This window comes from Mercenaria mercenaria, chromosome 15 (assembly GCF_021730395.1).
Source record: "Mercenaria mercenaria strain notata chromosome 15, MADL_Memer_1, whole genome shotgun sequence".
Classification (NCBI taxonomy): Eukaryota; Metazoa; Mollusca; class Bivalvia; order Venerida; family Veneridae; genus Mercenaria; species Mercenaria mercenaria.
Genome location: NC_069375.1, coordinates 52863469 through 52890034, shown reverse-complemented (window position 1 = coordinate 52890034; position 26566 = coordinate 52863469). Strand labels below are relative to the sequence as shown.

Genomic DNA, 26566 nt, shown 5'->3' with positions numbered 1-26566 from the left:
TGGTAATAATGTAAGAATTAATTTTAATTGCATCTTAATTATTCTTGTTGATGCAATTAAATTAGATAAAGGAGAATCTAAATTACAACTAAAAAATAAAGAAAATGTAATTCTTCAAAGTTATCATGTAAAAAATAACAGAAAAAATGAATCTATTTCTATTAATTATGCTAATAAATTTAAAGTAAATGATGTTATTTCTATTAATTCTTTAAACGTTAAAAATATTCAGTTAACAATTTATGGTTCTATAATTTAATAAAAACTTTAATAAAAACTTTAATTAATTTAAGAATAAGCTAATGTATCAATACCATTATCAAGAATATATCTTTTATCGTCATAACATGATAAAGATGTTTTATTTATAATATAACTGGAAAGATTGTGTTTATTAGAACGAATAACTTTAAAGGTGTGATTACTTTGGGTTGAATTAAACAAAGTATCTTTATAATTTTTATGAATTATTGTTTTCTTAACAACAAGTTTTTTAATTCCTTTACATTTTTTAATGTTAACTTCATTTTCTAATAAATATGAATACATTTTACTTCTTAATCCGACAAATTCAACAATGGGAATGCCGGCAGCTTCATCTTTAAATTTTCCAATTACTTTTTTATTATTATCGAAATAAAATATTGAGTTGTTATCGTAATCACTATTATCAAATAAATCTTTGTCCTTATAAAAATCCTCATATGCATCTTTGGTTTTAATTTCATAACATAATGAATCAGTGTCAGTAAACAATAATTTACAATTACCCTCGTACTTTTCCTTAATATAATTATAATGAAAATCATACATTAAATATTTTGATAAATCTAGAATGCACATTCCAACATAACAAGGTCTGTTTAATAACAAACTTTCTTTTATTCTATGAATACCAAAAAGGTTAGAGTTAAACATCGTTGAACTAACAAATGAAGGTTTGGCTATGTATTTTAATAAAATATTTTCATCATGTGTTAATTTAATATTAACCCTCTTACGTAAATTCTCCATCGTCTTACCGAATACAGAATTGTTCATTAACTTAAAAAAGTCCTTTTCAAATGAATTTTTTGCTTTAGATCTTTTTTGAGTATTAAAATCAATATACTTTTTTAACCAAGGAGATGAATCAAAAGTTAATATTTTATGTATTTTTGTTACTTTTAACCCTAATTGTGTATATAGTTCAAGATTTTTATAATGAACTACATAATTTTGTTTTTTCATTAAAGTTGGAACCAACTTCTTTACATTACTTTTTCCTATTTCAAATTCTGTTTTAATATTTTTACTATAATCAGAAAGCCATTGATCTGGTATTTTAATTTTTTCAGGAGCTAAAGGATAATCATTGTGGGTTTTATGTAATTCTTTTGGATATTCAAGATCACATTCAACTATAAAGTTAGTTTTACCTTTTGTAATTAATTTCTTAAATTGTTTTTCGGATATAAATTTAAAGTTTCCAGAGGGTAAAGGCTGACACATAGCCCAACCGTAAATGTTATTGGCGTCGAGGTACATAATGTATTTGCTTTCTTCTTTTGAATTATAATCTTTCATATATTTATTGTTTGCTTTACTATATCTGTTTGAAATATAACTTATTCCTCCTCTCAGTCCCTTTTCAATAAAAAGATACATATCAATATCAGTTATTAAATCTAACTTAATTCCAGTCATTTTTAACATTGCATCCCAAGCTAACCCAGGACTACTAAAATAATGACAAGGATCTAATTTGTAGTACTCTAAACATAATTTTCTAAACTTTTCGAATACATCAGCTAAAAGTAATACGTCAGTTTTTAAATATAGATCATGATATTCTCCCATTGTTTTAATTTTAAATTTATTCCAAACATTTTTAGCATGTTCATATTCATTATCAGAAATATTAGTTTCATTTAAAATTGAATAAAACTCTTCTTTAGAAGGTAATTCTGTTTCTTTGAATTTTTTAAATGAATCCATGTAATCATATGGATAAACACCTTTTGTCTTTAATAAATTAATGCTTTCACAATTAAATTCTTGAGATAAGTATTTAAATTCTGGAATATTTTTTACTAAGTTATCCAATGATTGAGACATAAATTGGAATGAATCAATAAAGACCAAGTCAGAAATCATAAATGCCATATATCTTTCCATATTGTTAGGAATAACATTAATTTCTTTTTTAAATTTCCCTATTTGTTGCATAATAAAATGACCGTCATAACCTCTTAAATTATGAAAAATAACAGGAATTTTATGTGTAAGTTTAAAATTAATATTACATTCTGAGTGAGCACTTCCTCTAAATTTTCCTGTTATATGACAGTGATCTCGAACAGGATTTTCATTTTCCTTATATTCTTTTTCACAGATATGACAAAACTTTTGTTTTTTAAATTCACTTTCATCTTTTTTAGACATTCTTAAGTCTTTGTTAAAATGTTCTTTAAATATTTCTTTACAATATTCCTCTTCCTCAAGCATTTTTTCAATAAACTTGTAAACTGCATTAGGGCCTCTATAAATCTGGGTTGGTTTAGTATATTTATCGTCATAACAACAAACAACTTTATAGCCGTAACCACAATCTATATGATTTTGATATGGTTCAGTAAATGAAGATTCAGTTGATGGTAAAGCAGTTAAAACTTTTTTAGTTATTGATTCAAAATCAGCATAAATTACAAAAGGTACTGCTAAACCTTTATGATAATTTTTAAATTGTACTTTACTTCCCTCTTTTGGCATTTTTACACCTTGGATACCATTAATAGCTAAACAATTTGGAATATGTTCATTTAATATTCTTTCTTGTGAAAAATTCTGTAAACATGATTTACAAAAATGTTTTTTTATGTTGATCTTTGGTTTTATTAAACATTAATCTATTAAAGTCTTTTATCCAAACATAATGTTGGACTATAGTTCTTGAGGGTTTACAGTCATCATCAGTTATTTTATCATTTATTTTATCATTAGTAATTAGCAACATGTCACAGTGTTCTTCGTATTGATATTTTGATATGTACAATGGATAAATACTATTTTCTTCATAACCAAATATATTAAATGATATTTCATTTAAAACTTCTATTTTAGGTATTTGATTTAATGTAACAGGAAATTTAATTCCAGTATAATCAAGATCGTTTATATGTTTTTTATATTTTGAAACTCTTTGAGGGTCTTTTTCAACAGGAAATTTGTAAGCTAAATGACACCATCTAAAACATTCATTATCATCATTCTTTATATTTATTAATCCTTTCTTTGGATTTTGTAATGGTTTTGGTAATTCTAAATAACTTGAAGCAGCCAATGGACTATACTTATATCTATTTATATAATGAGCATCAACTGACTCTATTCTCCAGCCACTTCCTTCAGAAATCCAATTACCAATTCTATTTATTATTTCATCAAAAGCTTGATGTAAAGTTTTTTTTATTTCGTTTGTGTTAATAATTTCTAAAGCCTTTGATTGAAAATAAGCTGATTTATATATTGTATCAGTTTTATCCATTTTTGCAAAAGTTATTTTTAAAACAACGTTTATTTTTATACCTTTTAAAGTTTTAAGTTCAGATTTAAGTATTTCATAAGAGTCGTTTATAGTTAAATATAATTGATTCTTTGGATCTTGTCTATATGTAATTTTAATTTCAAATTTCTTATAATATTGTTTTGTAGATCTCTCGATTTCCATCTATATATTATATTTAGAAAAAAAATCTTCAAGCAAAAAAGAATTAAAAAAATAATTAAAAAAATAATAAAATAAATAAAGTTTTAAATTATCTTTAAGAAGAAATAAAATATTTAAATTTATATCTTTTTCCATTAACTTTTGATATTCCACATTTTACTCGGTTTGTCCCTTCACAACACATTTTTATTAACCCAACATTAATACCAAATTCTTTAGGTGCTTTGTAAGTGCTTTTATATGTTTTTTCTTCATTAGTATCACAGTCGGTTACAATAACTTTTTTAGGATTGTTTCGATAATTATTTGGTCTGGGACAATCACATAATCTTTCAGCATTTTCTTCTTCAGTTAATAGACAACCACAGTTCCATTCAAATAAAGTTCTTTTACGAAGATAAGGATCTATAACGTTTTGTAATTTATCAATAACGTGATTTTTATATTCATCGCTAACTATTTCATCAAGTTTTGATTTAATAACATTTCTTCTTTTAAGAACTTTCTTATATGAATTTTTGTCTGGATTCATTATTTCTCCTAAAGTGCTAGATAATTTTGGCATAATCATTCTATCTACCTTTCTATTAACCATCTATATATAATATACTTATAGAAAAAAATCTCTAAAAACGCACCTAATGAAATTATATTGATTTGAGAAATTTGTTTATATTATCTATATCTTTTGAATAAGATTTTAAAGTCATTTTTTCTAAATTGTTATCAACTGTTAAAATTTTAATACCTTCTTGAGACATTCTGTTTAACCATTCTTCGTGTAATTTGTGTAGTTTTTCTAAATAATCTAAACCAACTTTGTTTTCTTCCGTTCTGTTTCTTTTTTGAAGTCTTTTAAAACATATTTCTGGGTCGGTTTTAACATAAACAAATCCATCAATTGGGTTTTTTCCATATGGTTTTATAATATGATCAGTTAAGAAAAGATTGTATACCGCCCACTCGGGGTCATTTATAACACCGTTGTCGTGATGTTGTTTTGTAAAAACGTTACTGTTAGTTAAATAACAACGTTCAAGGACAGAAACACCATCAAACTGTTTAGCAGAAGATAACATTTTTATATGACTGTTTAAAGTTGTTAGCTGAAAAGGAAATAAATATTTGGAAGGTTCTTGAGCAGCAAGTTCAAAAAGGTTATATGAATTATAATCAGAGTCAGAGGCTTTGTCTCCGAAGGGCGTAGCCCTGTCCATAACATTTTGCCATTCGTGAATTGGTTCTGGAATTATATTAAAATTAGGATTATATTTTTTAATAATATCTAAAAACGTACTTTTTCCTGATGCAATATTACCTTCAACTGATATAATTTTTCTCATTTATATAAAATACTTATAGAAAAAATCTTTAATTAAAGTTAAAGTTAATACAACTCTTCTTCTTTTTTACTTTTATATCCGTTAAGTTTAAATTCCTTCATGTGCATTTCAAGAGGTGTTGAATAATTTTTTTCTTTCTGCATTTCTAATAGTATTGTAAAAATATCCTGAATAACTTTATTTGGATCTTCTTTATTTACTTTTCCAATCCGTGCTTTTGTTATAAGTTGTTTTATTTTGTGATGATGTGTTTTTAAAATAAATTTCTTATCGTCAAGTTTTAGTCTGTTAGTAAATATGGTAATTACTGATGGAACAGCACCAGCAACTGCTACAAATATAGGAATAGCTGGAACAAGTACTAATGCAGCTGAGCAACCAAAAATACCTGCTGTAATATATAATCCAGTATTTACTCTCCCACAAAATTTATAACTTTTTCTGTAAGCAGCAGCTAGTTTAGTTAAGTGAATAATTAATTGATCTATTGTTTCTATTCCATTATTATTAGAAATAAGATTTTTATTACTCATTTATATAATTAAACTTTTTATTTCTAAATTAAATTTGTTCAAGATCGCTAAACGGAACCCAACTATTAAATTTTTCGCTATAACCCTTCCATTTTACTAAAGCTTGTTTTTTCTTATAGTTTCGTCTAATAACTTTTTCTATTCTAAAAACTTCTTGTGTAGTAGGTAAAAGTTCTTGTTCATAAAATGAACCTTGAACTATTTCATCATTTAAATCTTTAATAGTGTATGTTCTGGGATTTGTATTATTAATTTTATAAATTATAAATATTTCCTCTGTCCAGTTTGGTGTATATCCTTTTTCAAAATGTCTTTTAAGTTTGCTTAAGCGAACTCGATCACCAATTTTAAATTTTGCTTTGCTCTTTGGTATTTTTAAATCACCATATAAATTAAAGTAAACAATACCTTTATTTAAGTTTTTACTAGCTTCGGTTGGTGTCATTTTTATACTAGAATGTTTTGTTTTGTTATATTTATCAACCATATTCTGCAAATTATCTAAATAAGTATAAGTATTATTTGCTGTAAAATATTTCCACATTATTCTTTTTAAACTTCTATTAAATCTTTCTATTACTACAGCCTTTCCTTCATTAAATGTATGATACATATTAATTTTATTTTTATTCAAAAATGATTCAAACTTTTTATTATAAAATTCTTTTCCTTCATCTACCCATAAATTTACTGGTAATCGTCCTTCAGAAATTATTTTTTCAAATGCTTCAGTAACAGATTCTCCAGTTTTATTCTTTAATGGAATAACCCAAGCATATTTACTAAATATATCAATAATGGTTAACAAGTACTTTACTCCTTTATTATATTTTGAAAAAGCTTGCATGTCAACTAAATCAGCTGACCAAGTATCATCAATATCATTAACTATCACTCTTCGTTTCCTAAATTTTCTTTTAATTGGTTTGTGTAATTCTTCTGCTAATTCATCGCTCCATGTGATTCCGGGGGTATACTCTACCCCCTTTTCCCGTTTTTTGATTTTTGTCCCAGCCCAAGTTTGTATTTTGTTTTAATTATAGGTTTTACAACTAAATGTTTTGCAATCTTTTCTCCAAATGTTTTTGATTTAGTTTTATTTAAGTTGGAAAGGATTTTTTTTGTCACATTCACTTTTACTTAGTCTTGAGTCATAGCAAAAATCATGGTCCATACATACTGCATCCAGTTCATTGACAGGGGGTCCATTATCTAGGGGATTTCCTGGCCCACAATAATTATATCCTGGAAGTGTTAAACCTTTCTTAGGTAATAAAGGTAACATTGCTTTATGGATATCTAATTTACCTCCAGTTTTGTTTTTAACGAATTTTGATTTCGTTTTTCCGCAAGATTTACATTTTGCTTTTATCATTAGCCTCCCGTTTTTTGTTGTAACATAATGAGGATTTATATTATCAGTAAATCTTCTTTCTTTCAAACAATATATTTTATTCTGTAAACTCATCTATATCATATGTATTTAAATTTAACTTTAAAAACTTTTAATTGGGTTTAAAACTTGTGGATTTTAAATTGTCCGGCATTGGTCAGTTTAGGTCAAAGACTAAATGTTAAATTAGGTTAAACTGCGCCAGAAGCGGTATTTATATAACTACTTTGAATTTTTTATCACGTGTATCATTGTTAAGCATTTGCAGGGACATGTGTCATTTTACATTGAAATTGCACTTTGTTTTAAACAAAACTACTGAAAATTGTAATATTAGTTATTTTTTCTTCTCTTACCCTCAAGACTTCAAAGTAAAAAAATGTATTTAGCAAGTTGATACTCACTTTTGCTCTTCTATTTTGCCATTTCTTTGGTTTCTTTCCTTTTAACCAATTGTGGTATTTTTCTGGCAGTCCCACATGAATTTGATCGTTGTCCAATTATAATATACAGATAACAAATCTCGTACATGTGATACGCCAGATATTTCAACATCTGGATAGCGTTGAAAGTGAAGGTCATTTTTCGTACGTGATTATTCCTAAAGTTGAGCTTTAGGTGCTGTAATTTCGACTCAGATCCAATTTGTTTACAATACTCTGCCAACATATTCCAAAGATAATTGTCTGTTAACTTTTATATTTTTCCTATGCTGGCCTAATCCTCTGCATTCAATTAAAGTGTGCAGTGAAGCTAATGATTTCAGTTGTCTTATGTGCTGTTATTTGAGAACTATTTTCTTTCGGCGGAGTTTGAAATCTATGGTGGTCGTCAAAAAAAATCGATTAAGCCGAAATTCGTATATGTGTTATTGTGGTTTTACTGGACGGAATTGTCTTCGATTATCCGTCCAAATATACTAAGCAAATGCCATTTTGTAAACATTACTATTAGGCATCTAATACCTGGGGTGGGGGCTCCAGCACAATAAATTGTTCCCAGTGTCAGTTTCACAATTGTAAGTCTTCTTATTGTAGGAGTATTGATAGTGATTTTTTTAAACGCGCTGAAATTGTAAAAGAAATGTGTTCCATAAGCAGTGCGTGTTAAAATGCTACAAAATATCGCTTACCTTTGGCAGGGCCGGTGAAAAGTGGGATGTTTTGGGGGTCCTGACCCCAAATGTCTGTGTATTACACTAATTGATGTATGAATCTTTCTATGGCAGTCCTATTGTCATCAGTCAATTAATTAAACCTTGTTTGCTTACTACACTAGGTTTAAAGCACTTTCCTTTCTCGAGCGTGTTAAAACCTAAAAACATGATGATACACGATATATGAACAAAGCACTTTATATTATTATATTTATATGATACACGTATTTTTCAAATGTACATGACTCAATAAACAAAATTAAAAGTCTCAAAATTATACACATATTCGATATCATCGTTTATATTTTAAAGTATCAGGAAAAGATACTGGTTAACAAATATTCAACATTGGACATTTAGAAAGTGTAACTAAAATTTGTGAAAAAGCTATACTTGTATTATTAAAATTGTCTATGTATAGTTACACTAACCTTTGCAACTGATCGTTTGTAACACATTTGATTTTGCAAAGTTGAATTTAGAAAATACCACATCTGTGGGATAAAGGTAAAGATGTAGACAAACTTATGAACAGATAACACTGCCAGTATGTTTTCCGATTTAGACATTTTCAAAGTACCTGGTACATATAGATCATTATTTTTGCTCTCAGAAATTTGGTCTTAATACACATTTGACTGTATAACAAAAATATATTTCACACAGTTTTACGTTGCAATTCTTGGGATGATATACCAGACGGTTGGAAGATATGTCACGTGAGTCATGACATGAGACTTGGTAGTATATGTCGTTTTGGTTGCTACGGAGGCCACGAGCTGGTCGGGGCAAGCAGAACAGAATGTTTGGAGTCAGAACAATGGGACACGGCCACTCAACCTTACTGTCAAAGTATGTATACACGTTAAAGATTACATTTTCCGATCAAAATCAAAATATTTATATGATTGGCGATAATGGTTATTTTGCCTGCACGGGATTTAACGCTCATTTCAAGGTAAATATTAATGTCTCTCAAACGTTCCAGAATTTATTTCTGAAAAATCTGAAAAAGTGGAAATAAAGATCAAGAAAATATACCACCTTTAATTGATAATATATGTGTAATTTGATAAAAACTACAAGAAGATTCTTTGAAACCATGGAATGCAACTAAGCTAACCAATAGCAGACTTAAGTCTGTTTATGAGATAATGAAATATGCAACACCTCTCACGCCCCTTAGAGCCGACCCAAGCGGAACTCTAGTTTTATTTACTCTGTGGTCCCTTAGCAACTGAAACAATAACAAAGCTAAATCCAAACACAGGGTGACTATTTGTGACTACCACATGACACTTAAAAACTGATGTGTTCCGGGCAGGGTCGCAAGGTCCTAGTTATCCGTGTGATGCAAATAGGATAGTAAAAATCTTTCATGAGAAGATGCTTTAGAAGCATAGAATACAAGGAAGTAAAATAATTGCAGTGTAACAAGCTATCGAGAGGAAACCACAAAACGCTCAGAGATAACGCAAATGATAAATAAAAATTTAAACATGTGTTTACTCCAGAAGAAATGACACATCTTATCTCTAATTCTAGTTCTTTGGTTTTGTTTGCTTTCTTTTCCCTGAACATTAAAAGGCAGTTAATAAATATGATTTTTAAAACTAGTGTCGCTGATTGTTGCTATCTTTTCATTGGCATTTTATACTTTTATACATTAAGAACTGCAATGTGTCGACCTGTTTCCAACTCCCGATCAATATGGCATCGTAAGTATTGAATGCACCGATGATAACTACTACAGAAGTATATGCTCATACAACTGCGTCGTTGGATACAGCGTGTTGCCAGGTCATAGCAAGGTTCGAGTCTGTAACGAGTTTGGTATTTGGAGAGGGAGTACGCCCATGTGTGTAGGTATGTATTGGTGTGAGAGGGACATGATGGATCTTTGCTTGCTTGAACAAATTTCTTCGCTAAAATTTCAAAAACATAAAAACTAGGTGAGTAGGTCAATGTAAAGATTATTCAAGGTCACTACTGAAATCTGTATGAAAAGTAATTTACAAATCGTCAGTGATCCAATGCTCTTTCTTGTAGCTCCAACAAGAAATAGGTCAGGGTTAAGAATATTGAATATTGAAATCTGTATAAAAGTCTAAATTTCTATGCTGTACCTTCAAAAACAAGAAAGTAGGTCAGTAAGTCAAGATTAAGAATATTCAAGATGAGTATTGAAATCTCTATCAAACATTATACAGGTGGTCCAGATTTCTACGCTGTAACTTCAACAGCAAGAAAGTAAGTCAGTATTAAGGCTATTCAAAATGGGCATTGGAATCTGTATAAAAATTATACATGTGGTCCAAATTTGTATGCTGTAACTTCAAAAACGAAAAAGAAGGTCACAGTTAAGCCTAGTCAAGATGAGTATTGAAATCTATATCAAACATTATATTTTTGGTCCAAATTTCTATGCCATTGCTTCAAAAACAAATAAGTCTATGTAATTGGAGGGACGACCCAGGCATGACCTATTTTGACCCTAGGGTCATGATTTGAACAATATTGTTAGAGAACCACTTGACTATGCCAAAAACCAAATATCTAAGCTCTGGGCCTAATGGTTCAGATTTTTTAAGGTTTCCCTATGTAAGACTATGTAAAAACTGTTGACCTCGGGGCGCGGTCAATTTTGACCCCAGGGTCATACTTTGAACAAACTTGATAGTTGACTACCAGAGAGTACTAAATACCAAATAAGTCTGGACCGTATGGTTCTGGACAGGAAGATTTTTTAAAAGATATTTTCTATATAAGTCAATGTAAATCAAGGGAACCCCAAGCGTGGCATACATTGACCCCAGGGCAATAATTTGAACAATCTTGATAGAGCATTACTATACCATATCTCATACTAAACATCTAAGCTTTTGGCCTTATTGTTTAAAACAAGGTGTTTTCCCTTTACATGTCTATTTAAACCATATGCCACCGGGGCGGAGCCAGTTTTAACCCCAGGGGGATAACTTGAATGATCTTTGTAAAGGACTTCTACACAATACTATGTACCAAATATCAAAGCCCTAGGCCATGTGGTTTTGTACAAGTTTCCCCCATATAAACCATGTGACCTCAGGGCGGGGCCATTTTTTTGACCCTAGTGATATAATTTGAACAATCTTCGTAGAGGTCCACTGGATGATGCTACATACTAAATATTAAAGCACTAGGCCCTGCGGTTTTTGGGACAAGATGATTTTCAAAGTTTTTCTATATATAAGTCTATATAAACCATGTAACTCCCAGGGCGGGGCCATATTTGATCTCTGGGGGAGCAATAATTTGAACAATCTTTGTAGTGGCCCACTGGATAATGCTACTAACAAAATATCAAAGCCCTAGGCCCTGCGGTTTAGACAAGAAGATTTTTCAATGTTTTTCCCTAAATAAATCAATAGATACCATGTGACCCGTGGCCGGGGCCATATTTGACCCCTTGGGGAATAATTTGAACAATCTTGGTAGAAGCTCACTGAATGATGCTACAGACCGAACACCAAAGCCCTAGGCCATGCAGTTTTGGACAGTTTTCCCCTATCTATTTGGACAAGAAAATTTTCAAAGATTTTCCCTATATAAGTCTATATAAACCATTTGACTCCAAATGCGGAGCCAATGTTGACCACTTGGGGAATAATTTGAACAATCTTTGTAGAGGCCCACTGGGTGATGCTACTTACAAAATATCAAAGCCCTAGGCCCTGCGGTTTGGACAAGAAGTTTTTTCAAAGTTTTCCCCGTATAAGTCAATAGACACCATGTGATCCGAGACCGGGGCCATATTTGACCTCTTGGGGGAATAATTTGAACAATCTTGGTAGAGGCTCACTACATACCAAATATTAAAGTCCCAGGACCTGCGTTTTGGACACGAAGATTTTTCAAAGTTTTTCCTTATATCGATCTATCTAGACCATATGACTCCCAGATTGGGGCCATATCTCGCCGCAGGGGAATAGTTTAAAAAATCTTCGTAGAGGACCGCTAGTTCTTGCCTACGTAGCGGGGAAAGTATACATTTATCCGACCACGCGCCGGGGATAGATATTCCTGTCTTTCCCTAGGGGAAAACCTTGTCTAAAATAGCGTGCACTAAGGTTACGTCACATAGTACTGATACCATTGTGACGTCATAAACTCTATAAGTAGGCCTAATGTCAGAAAATAGGCTGTGACTAAATACAGAGTTGGTGCGCCCGTGATATATTACAGACTCCGGTATATTCCGGATTAACTAAATTTGAACAAAAATACCTTAAATGTATATATTTTGTAACCATGGTGATTCTAACCCTAACCTTTAGTCAGTATATTGTGCACATTATACCTTAAATGCGTGCGGACATGCAAAAATATGAGTATTTTTGCCGTGCGTTCCATTTGATAATAATTCCGCGCAAGCGCAGAACGGCTGCACCAACTCTGCAATGAGAAACATTCCAGAAAATACCCAAACCTATTTGTCTCCACGATCTATTTTGAACATGATAGGCAAGAAAAATGCCTGCCTGTGTAAGACAGCTGTTTCCCTACCCTCGGGACAGCATGGATAAAAAACCTCGCTAACGCTCGGTTTTCCATTCCACACTGTCCCTCGGGTAGGGAAAACCCTGTCTTACACAGGCAGACATGTAAGATCATTATATTCTTGCCTACCTAAGCAGGGAAAGTATACATTTGTCCGAGCACGCGCCGGGGATTAATATTCCTGTCTTTTCGCTAGGGAAAAAACCTTGTCTAAAATAGCGTGCACAAAGGTGACGTCACATAGTACTGGCACTATTGTGAAGTCATAAGCTTTATTTATAATGTCAGGAAATACCTAAATTTATTTGTCTCAACGATCTTTTTTGAACGTGATAGGCAAGAAAAATGATCTAACTTGTCTGCTTGTGTAAGACAGCTGTTTCTCCAACCCTCGGGACAGCATGGATAAAAAGCTCTCGCTAACGCTCGGTTTTCCATTCCATACTGTTCCTCGGGTAGGGAAAACCCGTCTTACACAGGCAGGCATGTAAGATCCTTATAATGATGCTACATACCGAATAGTAAAGCCCTATGCTCCATGGTTTTGTACAAGAAGATTTTCTAAGTTTTTCCCTATGTAAGTCTATACAAACCAAGTGACCCCAAGGGCGGAGCCATTTTTGATCTCAGGGAGATAATTTGTACAGTACAGTCTTGGTAGAGGGTAACTAATTGATGCTACAAATCAAATATCAAAGCCCTAGGAGATTTTTTAAAGTTTTTCCTTTCGGTTGCCATGGCAACCAGTGTCCTGTACGGAATTTAATTCTTTGATTAAATTCTTAAAGAAGACCATCCAAGAAACATCCCAGTGAAGTTTCATCAAAATTGGCCTGGTGGTTTAAGAGATTTTTTTAAAGGAAAATGTTGTCACACGACGCACGACGGACAACAACTGACCACAACAGCTCACCTTTGAGCACTTCGTGCTCAGGTGAGCTAACAAAACAAAACAGTCGGCCAGTTTTGACAAACGCTTTCCTTTTCAATAATACCTAAATGGGTGAATCTCAGTTGAAATATCAGTAAAATAACCCGAGCGGTAGACTAACAGCAAACTTTTAATGCTCTTCAGTTTTAGATGCATTGCATTATGTATAGTATCTGCCTGGCTATCTGAAAAACATTCAGTCTGAAGCCAGCTTTAGATCAAAACTGAAAACACATTTATTTAGGCAGTTTCATGAACAATGAGTGTAGTCTTGTTAAAATACAAAATATCAGAAGTGGTGTAAAATAGTATTTATACATGTCCAAATCTTTAAATCTAAGTTCTAGAATCCTTTTCATATTTTGTATGTATTTATGTTTAATGTGTGTTATGTAATTGTAAAGTGCAATAGAATAGTTTATAATTTTTGCGCTATATAAATGCAATGTATTTGTATTTGTATTATCAATTGTTATAAAACAATGGTATAGATGTTAGTGGCATTATGCGCATCTTACTTGTAGTCGTAGTCGTGTATTTTAGTGAATATTTTCGGTTGCTGTGCATTTAAAGGATAATACCACATAAGTATTTGAAGTTGATGCGTTAGAAATAAAGAAATCTGACTAATAAAATAATTTTTTTTTCTTCGATTTTCTACATGTGTGATCTCCCTTACCTATAAGTAGAGATTTCTTAGGTTGAAGGGAAGCAACTTTCGCTAGCAGTTTGACTTTCCTTAAAAAGACTGCCGCAGTCGAAATAAGAAAAGTCATATTTGTAAAGTTATTATTTCGTACTGAACAGGAAGAGCTTGGTATATTGGGTTAAAAGCTATATAACTTTTCCCTCCCTATTTACACACACATCTATTTCAGCTGGATTTTTACTTGAAAAATGCACATATTTCCACTTTAAATTTAATACGTTTCAACAGATATGGAGCCACCAGTGTATACCGATTGTCCGTATGTTAAAGTTGGATATGCTGAACGCACCAAGACGTCAGGGCGTATCTGGTGGTACGATCCTACAGGTGAGATTTACTACATCCTCTTGCGTTTTGATCGCCTTTAGAAACATGTCGAATAAAGAAATAATATTTAAAGCAGAGGGAGAACAAACGTTTTTTTTCCTAGTTTAGGTTGTAAATCTATTGTAGATAAGGCATTTGAAGATATAGGATCATAAGGCTTTTGTATCATGACTATAAAAGTACACTGTGTTACATTTGTAGTTTCAAAGGTATTGCATGAAATGAGTTATACTAATGCTGCGTTTACACTTAGCCACGATATCCACGAGGTCCACGATTTAAAGAAATGCTCGGAGCTCCACGATTTCTTGCACGAATTTTGTATTACTATGCTTTCCTACGCTTTATTACGCTCTCACTACGTTTTGTTACTACCTGCAGCGTTTTATTACGAAACCAACACGATTCTGGTCGAGATCTGCCACGATTTTCATCACGTTCTCTCTAGTTCTCTTACGATTACCACGATATGCTATCACGCTTTGTCACGTTCTGTTTAGATCCCTCACGTTATCAAGTTTTGTTAAGCTCTCCTACGATTTATGGCCAGGATTTGATCAAGATTGTCACGTTTTGAGCACGATTGGAGTATAAATAGGAGTCATGGGTCATCCTGTCATTCTCTCCAGAGATTCCAAAGAGGAACGAGCTATGCATCAAAGAGCTGAACAAGATGCTGAATTTGCATTTTTCGTGTATGCCTATAATAGTTACTCGTCGGCAGCAGCAACAAGGGACGGAATAGTTCAGGATATAAAAGAGAGAAATGAGAAGAAGAAATAGAAAGCCTAAGACCAGGTGGGTGAGACCATGGTTAAGTGGAAACCGAAGGCACCAAATGGGACAATACTCTCAACTTTTCAACACAGAACTCGGGCGTGAAGATGTTGGCTCCAACGTCAACTATGTAAGGATGCCTCCAGATCTAGTGGAACATAGAATCGTGTTTCCAAGTTCACCGCGATCCCCATACGATGGAGCATCAAGGTCTGATGCGCTACGTTAAGGTATGTTAAGCTGCATTACGCTCTACAACGATTTCCACGTTCTATCACGCTCTCTCAAGATTTAAGATAAATCGGGATAATCGTGACAAAATTTTTGACTGTCAAAAATGTTGTCACGATTCTTACGATCATCACGATTCCACCAAGTTCCCTCAAGATCACCACGATTCGATCCCACGAGTCCCCACGCTCACCACGCTTCTCTCAAATCGTGGGCATCGTGCACATCGTGGCTAAGTGTAAACGCAGCATAACCTTCATACATTGTCATAACTAAATGAAGGGTTTTGATTGTTGCCAAGGGCAAATTTCTAATTTTTTGCATCAAATGCACAACAATGCAAAAAAAAACATATGAACAAATCTAATGTCACACTCATTTATATCAGCTACTGACAACAGCGGAAGTGTCACCTCTACACAAATCTCCGGGCCAGAATCTGGATCCGACCTGCAAGTTGGCGAGCATACTGTCCAGTACATGGCATACGATACTTCCAATAACACGGCTATCTGCGAGTTCAAGGTCGTCGTAAAACGTGAGTAATTCACAAATAAAACTTATATAGATGTTCTGTTGACTGTTTACTGAATGACTTTTATGATCTTATTCAAAATGAAACTACATATACACTGTATATGCAAACTCGTCCCTATAAGATATTGGTATGAACTGTTTTCAGAAATAAACTGTCACACTATATACCCGCTACCCTACACCTCGACCGTATGCCCGGATGGAAGGATCTACGGATCTACCTGTCAGTTTATGTGTGACAATGGTGCAGTCCTAAATGGTCCAGCGAATGTTGAATGCGATAAAACAGGCTCTAACGTTTCGTACGGAGTTTGGACATTCAGGGACAGACAACCATACTGTGAACGTAAATACTCGTATATTAGTGTTGTACAATAAAAAATAACGACCAGTTACACTTTTTAAAATTATAAAAGGATATGTAACAAACAATTTATCAAGATCATTAAATCCCATTTATGGTATTGTTTTCAAGATAAAACTGGAAACGATCTACAATGTTTTATTGGTACAATAATAAGAGACAAAACAAAATAGGTTTAAAACCTTTGCTGTGTAAATAATCCATTTATACAAGTTCAGCTAGAACCATACACTTCTTTAACGAATAATATAAATTACTCGGGATAGATCATAGTAAGAAAAAAGTACTATAACTGCTAATACATTTTATACTAAATTATAACTGTTAATGAATTTTATATTAAATTATTGTTAGTTCAGAACACGTGTCAAGAACTCCGTGCTCCTGATAATGGCGCCTTGGCATGTGACACATGGCTTAATGGAAAGTATTGCCAAATGCTGTGTGAAGATGGTTACGTTGTAGTGGACGACCCGGATACGGTATTGGACGAAGTCCGTATACACAAGACTTTAGTAGTTTGTGGCGATTCTGGAATATGGTACATTTCCGGGGACATTCCGAATTGCCAAGGTATTTTTTGCATGTAATTAGACATAATTTCTGTGTACTGTCCGAGTATAAAAGACACACCAATATGTGATTGACCCTGGCCTTTCTGTAATTTGTTCGAACAAAATTTAGGGGAAAATTCAATCTAAATAATTTACTACTTTTTTATTTGATATCTTATATCAAATAGGACAGAGATATTTTTAAATGTTGTGCCTAGGTTGCATTTAAATTTTGGTATTGTTATACATTACCAGATTACTTTTTGGAAATCATTCTTAAAGCCTTAATATGAAGATAAATCTTATTTTTTAGCTCACCTGAGCACACAGTGCTCGTGATGAGCTATTGTGATCATGCTGTGTCCGTCGTTCGTCGTGCGTGCGTGCGTGCGTCAAGTCGTCCGTCCGTCGTCAACATTTGTATTTAAACGGCATCTCCTCCAAAAGCAATGAATGGATTTTGATGAAACTTGGCCGTGATATTCCTTGGGCGGACTTCTACAAAAGTTGTTCAAACGGTTCCGCTTGGTTGCACATAGGGGCTGCCAGAGCTAAAAAAAAACAACTTCTAACGACATCTCCTCCTAAACCGATGGTCTGATTTTAAAATAGTTTCTCACAAATGGTCCTTATGTCACCCTCTACCAAGATTGTTCAAATTATACCGATTTATCAAAAAACATGGCCGCTGACGGGCGTGGTCACTTTTCCCTATATGTATATAGTGGAAACTTAAAAAATCTTCTTGTGTGAAACTGCTTGCCTGATTTTAGAATAATTTTACAAAAATGATCCTTGTGTGACCCTCTACCAAGATTGTTCAAATTAATTTGATTCGTCAAAAAACATGGCCGCCAGAGGGCGTGGTCACTTTTCCTTATATGTATATAGTGGAAACTTTAAAAATCTTCTTGTGTGAAACTGCTAGCCCGATTTTAGAATAATTTTACACAAATGGTCCTTGTGAAACCCTCTACCAAGATTGTTCAAATTATTTTTATTCGTCAAAAACATGGCCGCCAGAGGGCGTGGTCACTTTTCCCTATATGTATCTAGTGGAAACTTTAAAAATCTTCTTGTTTGAAACTGCAAGCTCGATTAAAAAAAAAATACACAAATGGTTCTTGTGTGACCGTCTACCATGATTGTTCAAGACAACTTCAAGTTATTCCGATTTGTCAAAAAACATGGCTGCAGGGGGCATGGTCACTTTTCTTCTCTGAATCAATAATAGCTAGAGCCTTGATATTTGCCGTGTGATATCAGATTTGTAATGTCTACCACAATTGTTCAAATTATTGCTCTAGGTTCAAAAGTGTGTGTGACATGTACATGTATATAATATAGGCTAACATAGAAGAAACCTAACTCTGTACTTGTACAAACCCACTTGAAGCCTTGTACACAGGTGAATGCTTTAGGGTGAATGACCCTCTTGTTTATCATTCTATTCTATTTTGCCCAGGACTATCGAACTGGCCGAGGCTGTTTGTACTACTGCTTAAGGCCAAATAATAAAGCATATTATGAAATTACCTTATTAATTTGACTTTTTGACACTTATTAGAAACTGTCATCTTTCATTTTAATTTGTTAAATTATAATAATGATAATAAAATAATAATAATAACTTTATTTTAAGAAGGTGACATATTAAGAGTACATAGTATACATACAACTTATTTCCAATATGGCCTTCTACATAAATGTTAAAACACAGTATCTACAACAATAAGAGTAACAGTAGCACAATTTTAACGACAAACACACTTCAATAACAAACTCGATTTGAAATGATTTTACCAGGAGTATAAATCAGTGGAATTCTTCTTGCATACATGTACATTCATCCATCAATATCATAAAATTTAAAAGCTGCCCTATGCCACAAAAATGCATGATAATTGATGTAGATTTAAAAATAAAAAATGAATAAATAATAAAACACCATCTCAGTATTAGTAACGTTGTTCTTGTGATAAATAATCCTTAATTTTCCGTTTAATCGTTAATAGATTATCTTGCAGTTTGATGTTTGATGGAATTGAATTCCATATATGCGTGGCTTTGTATGAGGATGTTTGTTTCAAGTAGTTTGTTCGGGGCTTCAACAAAGAAAGATCTTTACGAGTCGAGGAACGATCGAAGATTATATCTATCGTTGTGAGCAAAAGATAATAATTCAGACATATATTTTGGTACAAGGTTACGGTCACATTTAAAAACCAGTACAGCCATGAGATAATTGCATCTGATTTCAAAAGTGAGCAGATTCAGATTTTTAAACACGCTACCTGCGATACGATTTTTTGTTATTACAAGAATTGCCCTCTTTTATATATTATGTATGTTATCAGTATCTGATTTACAGGCAAGCCCCCATACTGCAATAGTCCATGGTTGATATAATATATGCATTATGATATAACAGCTTCATTTCATCGGTCAGAAAGTACGAAATTCTTTTTAAAAGTGCAACTTTTGAGTTGAGTTTATTCACAACATTGCAAACTTGTGCATGCTACGTTAAATTATTATCTATACAGATTCCAAGAATATTTTGACTTGTTACATTTTCAATTATCGTTCCATTGATAAACAGTTCAAGATTCCTTGCTTGTTTCATTTTATAATTTGTACTTAGAAGCATACATTTTGTTTTTTTCCGGATGCAAAGACATATTATTAATTTTGCACCATGTGTTAATGAGGCTAAGATTATTTTGGAGCTCTTGCTCTATAACTGAAATGTCAGTGTCGGATTTATGCACAGTGGAATCGTCAGCATACATGTCAATATTAACAGTGTGAATCACACAAATTAAAAGTAAAACTTTATTTTTTTTATAAATCCTTGATGTCAGTTTCGATCTGATTTATAGTCAAGATGAATTAGCCAACCGAGATATTTTAAAGTAAAGATGAAAATATGATTTATTCTGTTTTTTTTCAGCATTGAGTTTCAAAATGTTGGTATTCATCCAACATATTATATCCTTTAAACAACTTTAAACACAATGGATGGTCTCTTCAATAGACATTCTGTTTATTGGTTTGAATGATTGATATAACTGCGAATCGTCCGCATAGAAATGATTTTTCAGTCCGTGCTTTCTACAGATAGCTCTGACTGGTTTTGTGTAGATTGTGTAGTTCTTTGGCCCCAGGACAGACCCTTTGGGTACTCTGTACTTCATGAGCACTGATTGTGATAGCTCGTCATCTATGCATACGGTATGGTAGCGGTCACTAAGGTATGACATCATCCATACGAGTGGCTTGCCTGTAAAACCAAAGTGACGTTCTATGTGATGAATCAATGTCCCGTGGTCGATAACTGTCAAATGAGATCGGGCATCACAACAATAGTCACATTGCTCTTATCCAACGATCGAAGAATGTCATTTTGGATTTTAAATAAGGCGGTTTCGGTCTAGTGGAATTTATCATAAATAAGCAGATTGATTGACTTCATGGAGTTCATTGTTCCTCAGATGATTTTCAATTCGAACTACCACTTTTTCTAAGATTTTAGACAGGAAAGGCATCATATTTGACATGTAGGTCTTTATTTTTTTAGGACATTAGAATCTATGCCTGACTTTTTTAGAAGAGGTCTTTTTCGTGAATATTTGAACGCTTTGGGCACATATGCAGCGTCTAGAGATGCATATATAATTTTTGTTATAACTGGTGTTAGTTCGTCAAGACATTCTTTTTATAACCATGTTGGGACAGGACTAGTTCACAGACTTGTTTGCTGACATTTTAATAATTGATTTCACTTCGTCTTCTAAGATTTGAGTAAACTCAACATAATTGACACCTGTGTATTCAGTTTCTATGTCATCTAAATCAGATACAGATTGTGTTTGCGATGTTATATTGTTTCTGATTATTTCGATCTTTCCAATCAAGGAGTCACTGAAATCTGTACGAGATGCTGTGGAGATGAATGTGATGGTAAAATAACCTCATTTGCATCTCCAAGAAGATGTTTGGTAATTTTAGATAAACTCTTATGGTCACTCTTACATGAGTCAATTTTGCCAGTAAAATATTCAACACGAGCTTGTTTTAGTAACTTATTCACTTCAGCACACTGTGTTCGGTAAATTTGGTGATCAATTGTGAGTTTACTTTCACGCCAATTCCGCTCTAATTTTCGTTGATGACGTTTCGCTTCGTGGAGTTGCTCGGTATACCAAGGACATGAAGGTCTTAACCGAATAGTCTTGGTAGTCAAAGGTGCGTGTTTGTCTACTATAGAAATTATCTGATTTGATTATTCCTCCACAAATTCATCAATATCAGATTGAGTGCATTGCGTGTTAAAGAAATCTGTTCTGGAATGAAGCAAAGTACATCGAACGTAATTTCCTGCACGACACAGTTTTCGCACTGGGGGTGGTTTGGAAGCTTTAGCGTCGAATATCACAGCAAAGTGATCACGTGACACCTTTCCTTTAAAATCAGAGAGTCCAGGATCTATGGCATCGATATTTGAAACTGTGACATCATTATCTCTGGTTATCACTTCATCCAACGTATGCCCAGCACCATGTGTTGGTTCTAGTACATGTTGACGCATGCCACATGCATCTAGACTGCTTGTAAATTCTTTTTGTTTCACTATTTTCCGGTAAATCAAGATGGAAGTTAAGGTCCGCCACAATGATGGTGGTCTTGTCAATGTAAGCATTTTCAGTTGAAAAATTAGGCCATTCTTGCTCTATGAAAATGTCTGTGTTCAAACCGTTTTCTTTTGAAGGGAGTGGCCTATATATAATGGCAAGCCGGTAGGCCTATGGAGTGTCCGCCTGTAACTACATATATTTAAATTGGGAAAATTCGTTGTCTTTGCTTGATGTTACAATGTTCACTTGTATGGCTACCTTGTGAATGATCGCTACGCCCCCGCCGCGCCTACCATTACTCGGAGGGGCATGTTTCATTTTGTAACCGTCGGGCACGAGTTCGCTGATGCACGCTTTGTCATCAGAGCTACCGAGCCATGTATCAGTTATGGCACGAATGTCGAATTCATTTGTTAGGCTGAAGTCACATATGTTTTATTTTTCACTGATCGTGTATTAATTGAACAAGTCTTCATTTTTTCTGCCCCTTAACTAATGTTAAATTTTCAGATTTTATCCGTATATCCATATCAAGTTGTTATCATTTACCCCATTCCTCGTCTAATCTGATTTTCCCACCTCGAGTCCCTCTATATTGCATTAATCGAAACTCTTTCAATGTTTTTTTATAATCATGGGATAAGGTCTCTTTTGCGCACTTAGTAATTGTCCAGTAGTGTGCAACTCTGATCTTTTATAAATAATCCTCGGTGACATTCGTTCACTGAAACACATTATTGCTGCAGGCTATGCTGATATATGAAAGTTTTGAAATTGAATAGCAATAGTAATTTTTAAAAATCAAAATATCTTCAAAATCACAGTTATGATTCATATTTAATTTATAACACTCCAATATCGACAAAATAATGTCCAATATATCCAATTTTCAGAATTCTGAACCAAGTATGAATGTTAGAAAACTATCAATATTTGAGAGCACTGAAAAAATGCAACCTTCACATGGAGTATATCAATAAACTAAGCAAAATACCTAGCATTTACATAGCATACACATTACTTTCAACAAAAAGCTTACTACTATAAAACATACTATAGCTATGACTATGTATAAAGAACTAATTATATGGTGTAATGAGCCCCCCCCCCCCCCCCCCCCCCCCCTCCCCACTTCCGCCCATATCTGCCGAGCCTGATAACATTGCTATCAAAAGACAGTTGTCTGTTATTCTATTTATGATGAAACTCAAACAACCTGTCTAGAACAACATATGTCCTCATCTCTTATTTAAGTGCTATTGTCTGTGTGATAAATGTAGAGACAAGCATATTTGAGGAAATTAGTTGAGATTACAGAATCTGTTTAGAAAAAAGTTATGCAACATTAAAACTGGATTCTGTAGAAATTCGATGTGGAAGGAAACTGATGTAAAAGCTTGTCCGTCAATATGGGAGGGGCTTAATTTTGAAAGCAAAACGTCATCGACGAAAATTAGAGCGGAAATGGCGTGAAAGTAAACTCACAATTGATCACCAAATTTACCGAACACAGTGTGCTGAAGTGAATAAGTCCCCATAACTCTGATTTGAATTTTGACAGAGTTATGCCCCTTTTTGCTTGGAAATTTTCAGTCAAAGATTATGGCAGGTCAAATGTCTCTGTACTATCAAATCTTCTTACTTGAAACTTAGAATTGTTATTTATTATCAAAGGCTTAACAATAAGAAGCAATCCCAATAACTCTGATTTGAAATTTGACAGGTTTTACAGAGTTATTCCCCTTTTGCTGACAAAGCTCTGATTCGGAGTCAAGCACTGGGAAGCGTGTATGGCACGCCAATTGTCCAATTATTACGTGAACCCCAGTTCACGCTCGAAAAACTAGGATTAACGATCGATAAACCAGGTTTTTCGAACGTAAAACCAGGTTTTTCGAATACTAACCTATTTTTTCATAGGATAACATCGTTAACCATAGTTCACGCTCGTAAACGTAGGTTCACGGTCGTAAACATAGCATAACGACCGAAATTCATAGTTCAATCGAGAAACCTAGTTTATCGAACGTAAACCATTGTTTACAATTGATATACTAGGATTATTAAACCAATCATCAATTTCGGCCGTAAACAATAGTTTACGGGCGTGAACCTATGTTTACGAGCGTGAAACTAGATTTCTCGAACAAAACTATGATTTTCGGGCGTAAACCTAGGTTTACGTTCGTAAACTATGGTTCACGCTCGTGAACCCAGGTTCACGCCCGTAAACCTAGGTTCACGCTCGTAAACATAGGATAACGACCGAAATTTATAGTTCAATCGAGAAACCTAGTTTATCGAACGTAAATATGGGTTCAAGAACGTAAACTATGGTTTACAACCGTTATCCTGTGTTTCACTCGTAAATATAGGTTAATATTTGATAATCCTAGTTTTTCGACGAAAAATGTAGTTATTGGATAATTGGCTTGCCGTGAACCATATGGCTACGAGCGAGAACCTATGTTTACGAGCGTGAACCATAGTTTACGAACGTGAACCCAGGTTTACGTTCGATAAACTAGGTTTTTCGATTGAACTATGAATTTCGGTCGTTATCCTATGTTCACGAGCGTGAACCTATATTTAAGGTCGTAAACCCATGTTCACGGTCTTAAACCCAAGTTTACGGTCGTTAACATAGGTTCACGTTCGTAAATCATGGTTCACGCACGTAAACCCAGGTTTACGCTCATAAATATAGGTTCACGCTCGTAAACTTAGGATAACGACCGAAATTCATAGTTCAATCGAGAAACCTAGTTTATCGAACGTAAACCTGGGTTTATGGTTTACGCTCGGTATCTTATGTTTTCGCTCGAAAATATAGGTTAGTATTTGAAAAACCTAGTTTTACGTTCGAAAAACCTAGTTTATCGATCGTTAATCCTAGTTTTTCGACCGTGAACCGGGGTTCACGTAATTATTGGACAACTGGCTTGCCCTAAGCGTGCTGGTTTATGAAAAGCTCTTGTCTGATTACTGGTAAAATGTTACTTGGTGTTACAGTTGAGAAACAATATTCTCTACCTATAGGTTTGATACATGTTTTATGGTCTTACTGTGAATTTTGTAAACATTGAAGTTTTTATTATACTAATAAGCTTTGATAATTTGGCAGTTGAGTCCAATAAGTCCAGGGGTGCTCAAAGATAATCCGTCATAGATCCATTGTAAAGCAAATATTGGATTGGTGATGGTGATCACGTGACACAATGGCGGCCGGTTTGAAAGAAAAATAGCTCCCGGAATTTTTAACAGTTTTAGACTTTTGAAGTGTTATTAACTGATAGTTTTATGTACAAAATGATCATAAATGTGGATATTTTTGATAGTTTGACTAGAATGGTGAAAAATATTAAGAGACACATATTAATCTGGATATAAATAAAAACTGTGATAACAAAGGATAACAAAGGACTCAATGGAGCATTGTCATATTTATAACTGACGGGCTATAGTAGGCTGTGAGAGGTTTGCCATTGTATACATATAGAACTATTCTTTCATGCACTTTATATAGTAAAATTGGAATGGGAAAGACTAGTAAAGCAAAGCAAAAGCACCATTTAGAGCAAAGCGCTAGTAAAAGCCAAACCACGACGTCACCCATGACGTCCCTCAATACACGTATGGACACTAATATGAAAACTACTGAACTTATCGGCCAATCTACAGAACTGTTATACGGACAACAGGGAATGACTATGGCTACAAACACAGGAAATGTAAACACAAGTAACAATTTACAGCAGTTTCCCCCGCTTCAAGGTTTACATAATGTTCATGACATGCAAGCTGTATCAAGCACTCAGGTTCAAAATCAGGTTCAAAACCAGGGACAATTGCAATTTCAATGTAACAGCCATTATAACGGTATGCAAGTGAGTGAACAAATAGGTCCCCCGTTAGGAAATCCAAATAACAATACTGTACAGATAAATACGCAGGCGTGTAGCGGTCCATTAAATATGCCACCGTGGGCGGCGGGACTTCACCAGCAAATGACGAATAAACAGAGTCTACTAGATGGACACACACGCCGCTGGCAATCAATGGAGACGCAGATTGCTAGTCAAAATCAAAAGTTAATTAATATGGATGCTGAACTTGCAGATATTTCAAGTGTAAAAAGGGAAATATCTTGTATAACGGGCACAGTGTCTAACATGCGAAGCGAATTTAAAACAATACAACAAAGGATTTCAACTCATGAAGAAACAATACAACATTACAGTGACATGTACGATGATATTACCGGTAACAATAGTGAAATGGACATAAAAATGAAACGGTTTGAACAGCGCCTTCAAGCAATTGAGTCACAACATGAAACGTTGAATACAAATCTTCAAAAATCAGAAGAAAAAAATACAGATATACAGTGGCGAACAATGAGAGAAAACTTGTTGTTTGGCGGTATTCCAGAGACAGCAGATTACCTAGAAAACGGGGAAGATTGTGAGCCCGTTATTAAAAATTTTTTGAAGGAAGAGATGAATATTTTTGATAAAATTTCATTTGACAGAGTACACCGGCTAGGGCGTTTTGAACCAAATAATAAAAGACCCCGGCCGATTGTGGCAAAATTTACATTTTATAAAGATAAAGAGTTCGTTAGAAACATGGCACCTCAAACACTAAGAGACACGTCGTTTTGGGTTAACGAGCAATTTCCACAGGCGATGGAAGAAAAACGCAAACCCCTGTACGAAATCGCAAAAGAAAAGCGAAAAGATAAAAATAACAAAGTGCGACTTGTGAAAGACTAACTTTACATTAACAATACCGAGTACATTCCATCAGAAAAGGAGAAAAACGAT

At 33.7% G+C, this 26566-nt stretch overlaps 1 protein-coding gene across 3 annotated transcripts in view; it reads left to right on the top strand.

Annotated features, from left to right (window-relative positions):
* Positions 1 to 26566, top strand: part of LOC123554676 (uncharacterized) — a 121644-nt gene that overhangs the window by 32611 nt on the left and 62467 nt on the right. For all 3 annotated transcript variants that reach the window (XM_053525274.1, XM_045344965.2, XM_045344957.2), the window contains exons 4-9: positions 8801 to 8986; positions 9806 to 10000; positions 14542 to 14640; positions 16037 to 16186; positions 16331 to 16531; positions 16904 to 17122. In XM_053525274.1, coding sequence (XP_053381249.1) covers positions 8801 to 8986; positions 9806 to 10000; positions 14542 to 14640; positions 16037 to 16186; positions 16331 to 16531; positions 16904 to 17122 — 1050 coding nt within the window. The remainder of the gene's footprint in view (positions 1 to 8800; positions 8987 to 9805; positions 10001 to 14541; positions 14641 to 16036; positions 16187 to 16330; positions 16532 to 16903; positions 17123 to 26566) is intronic.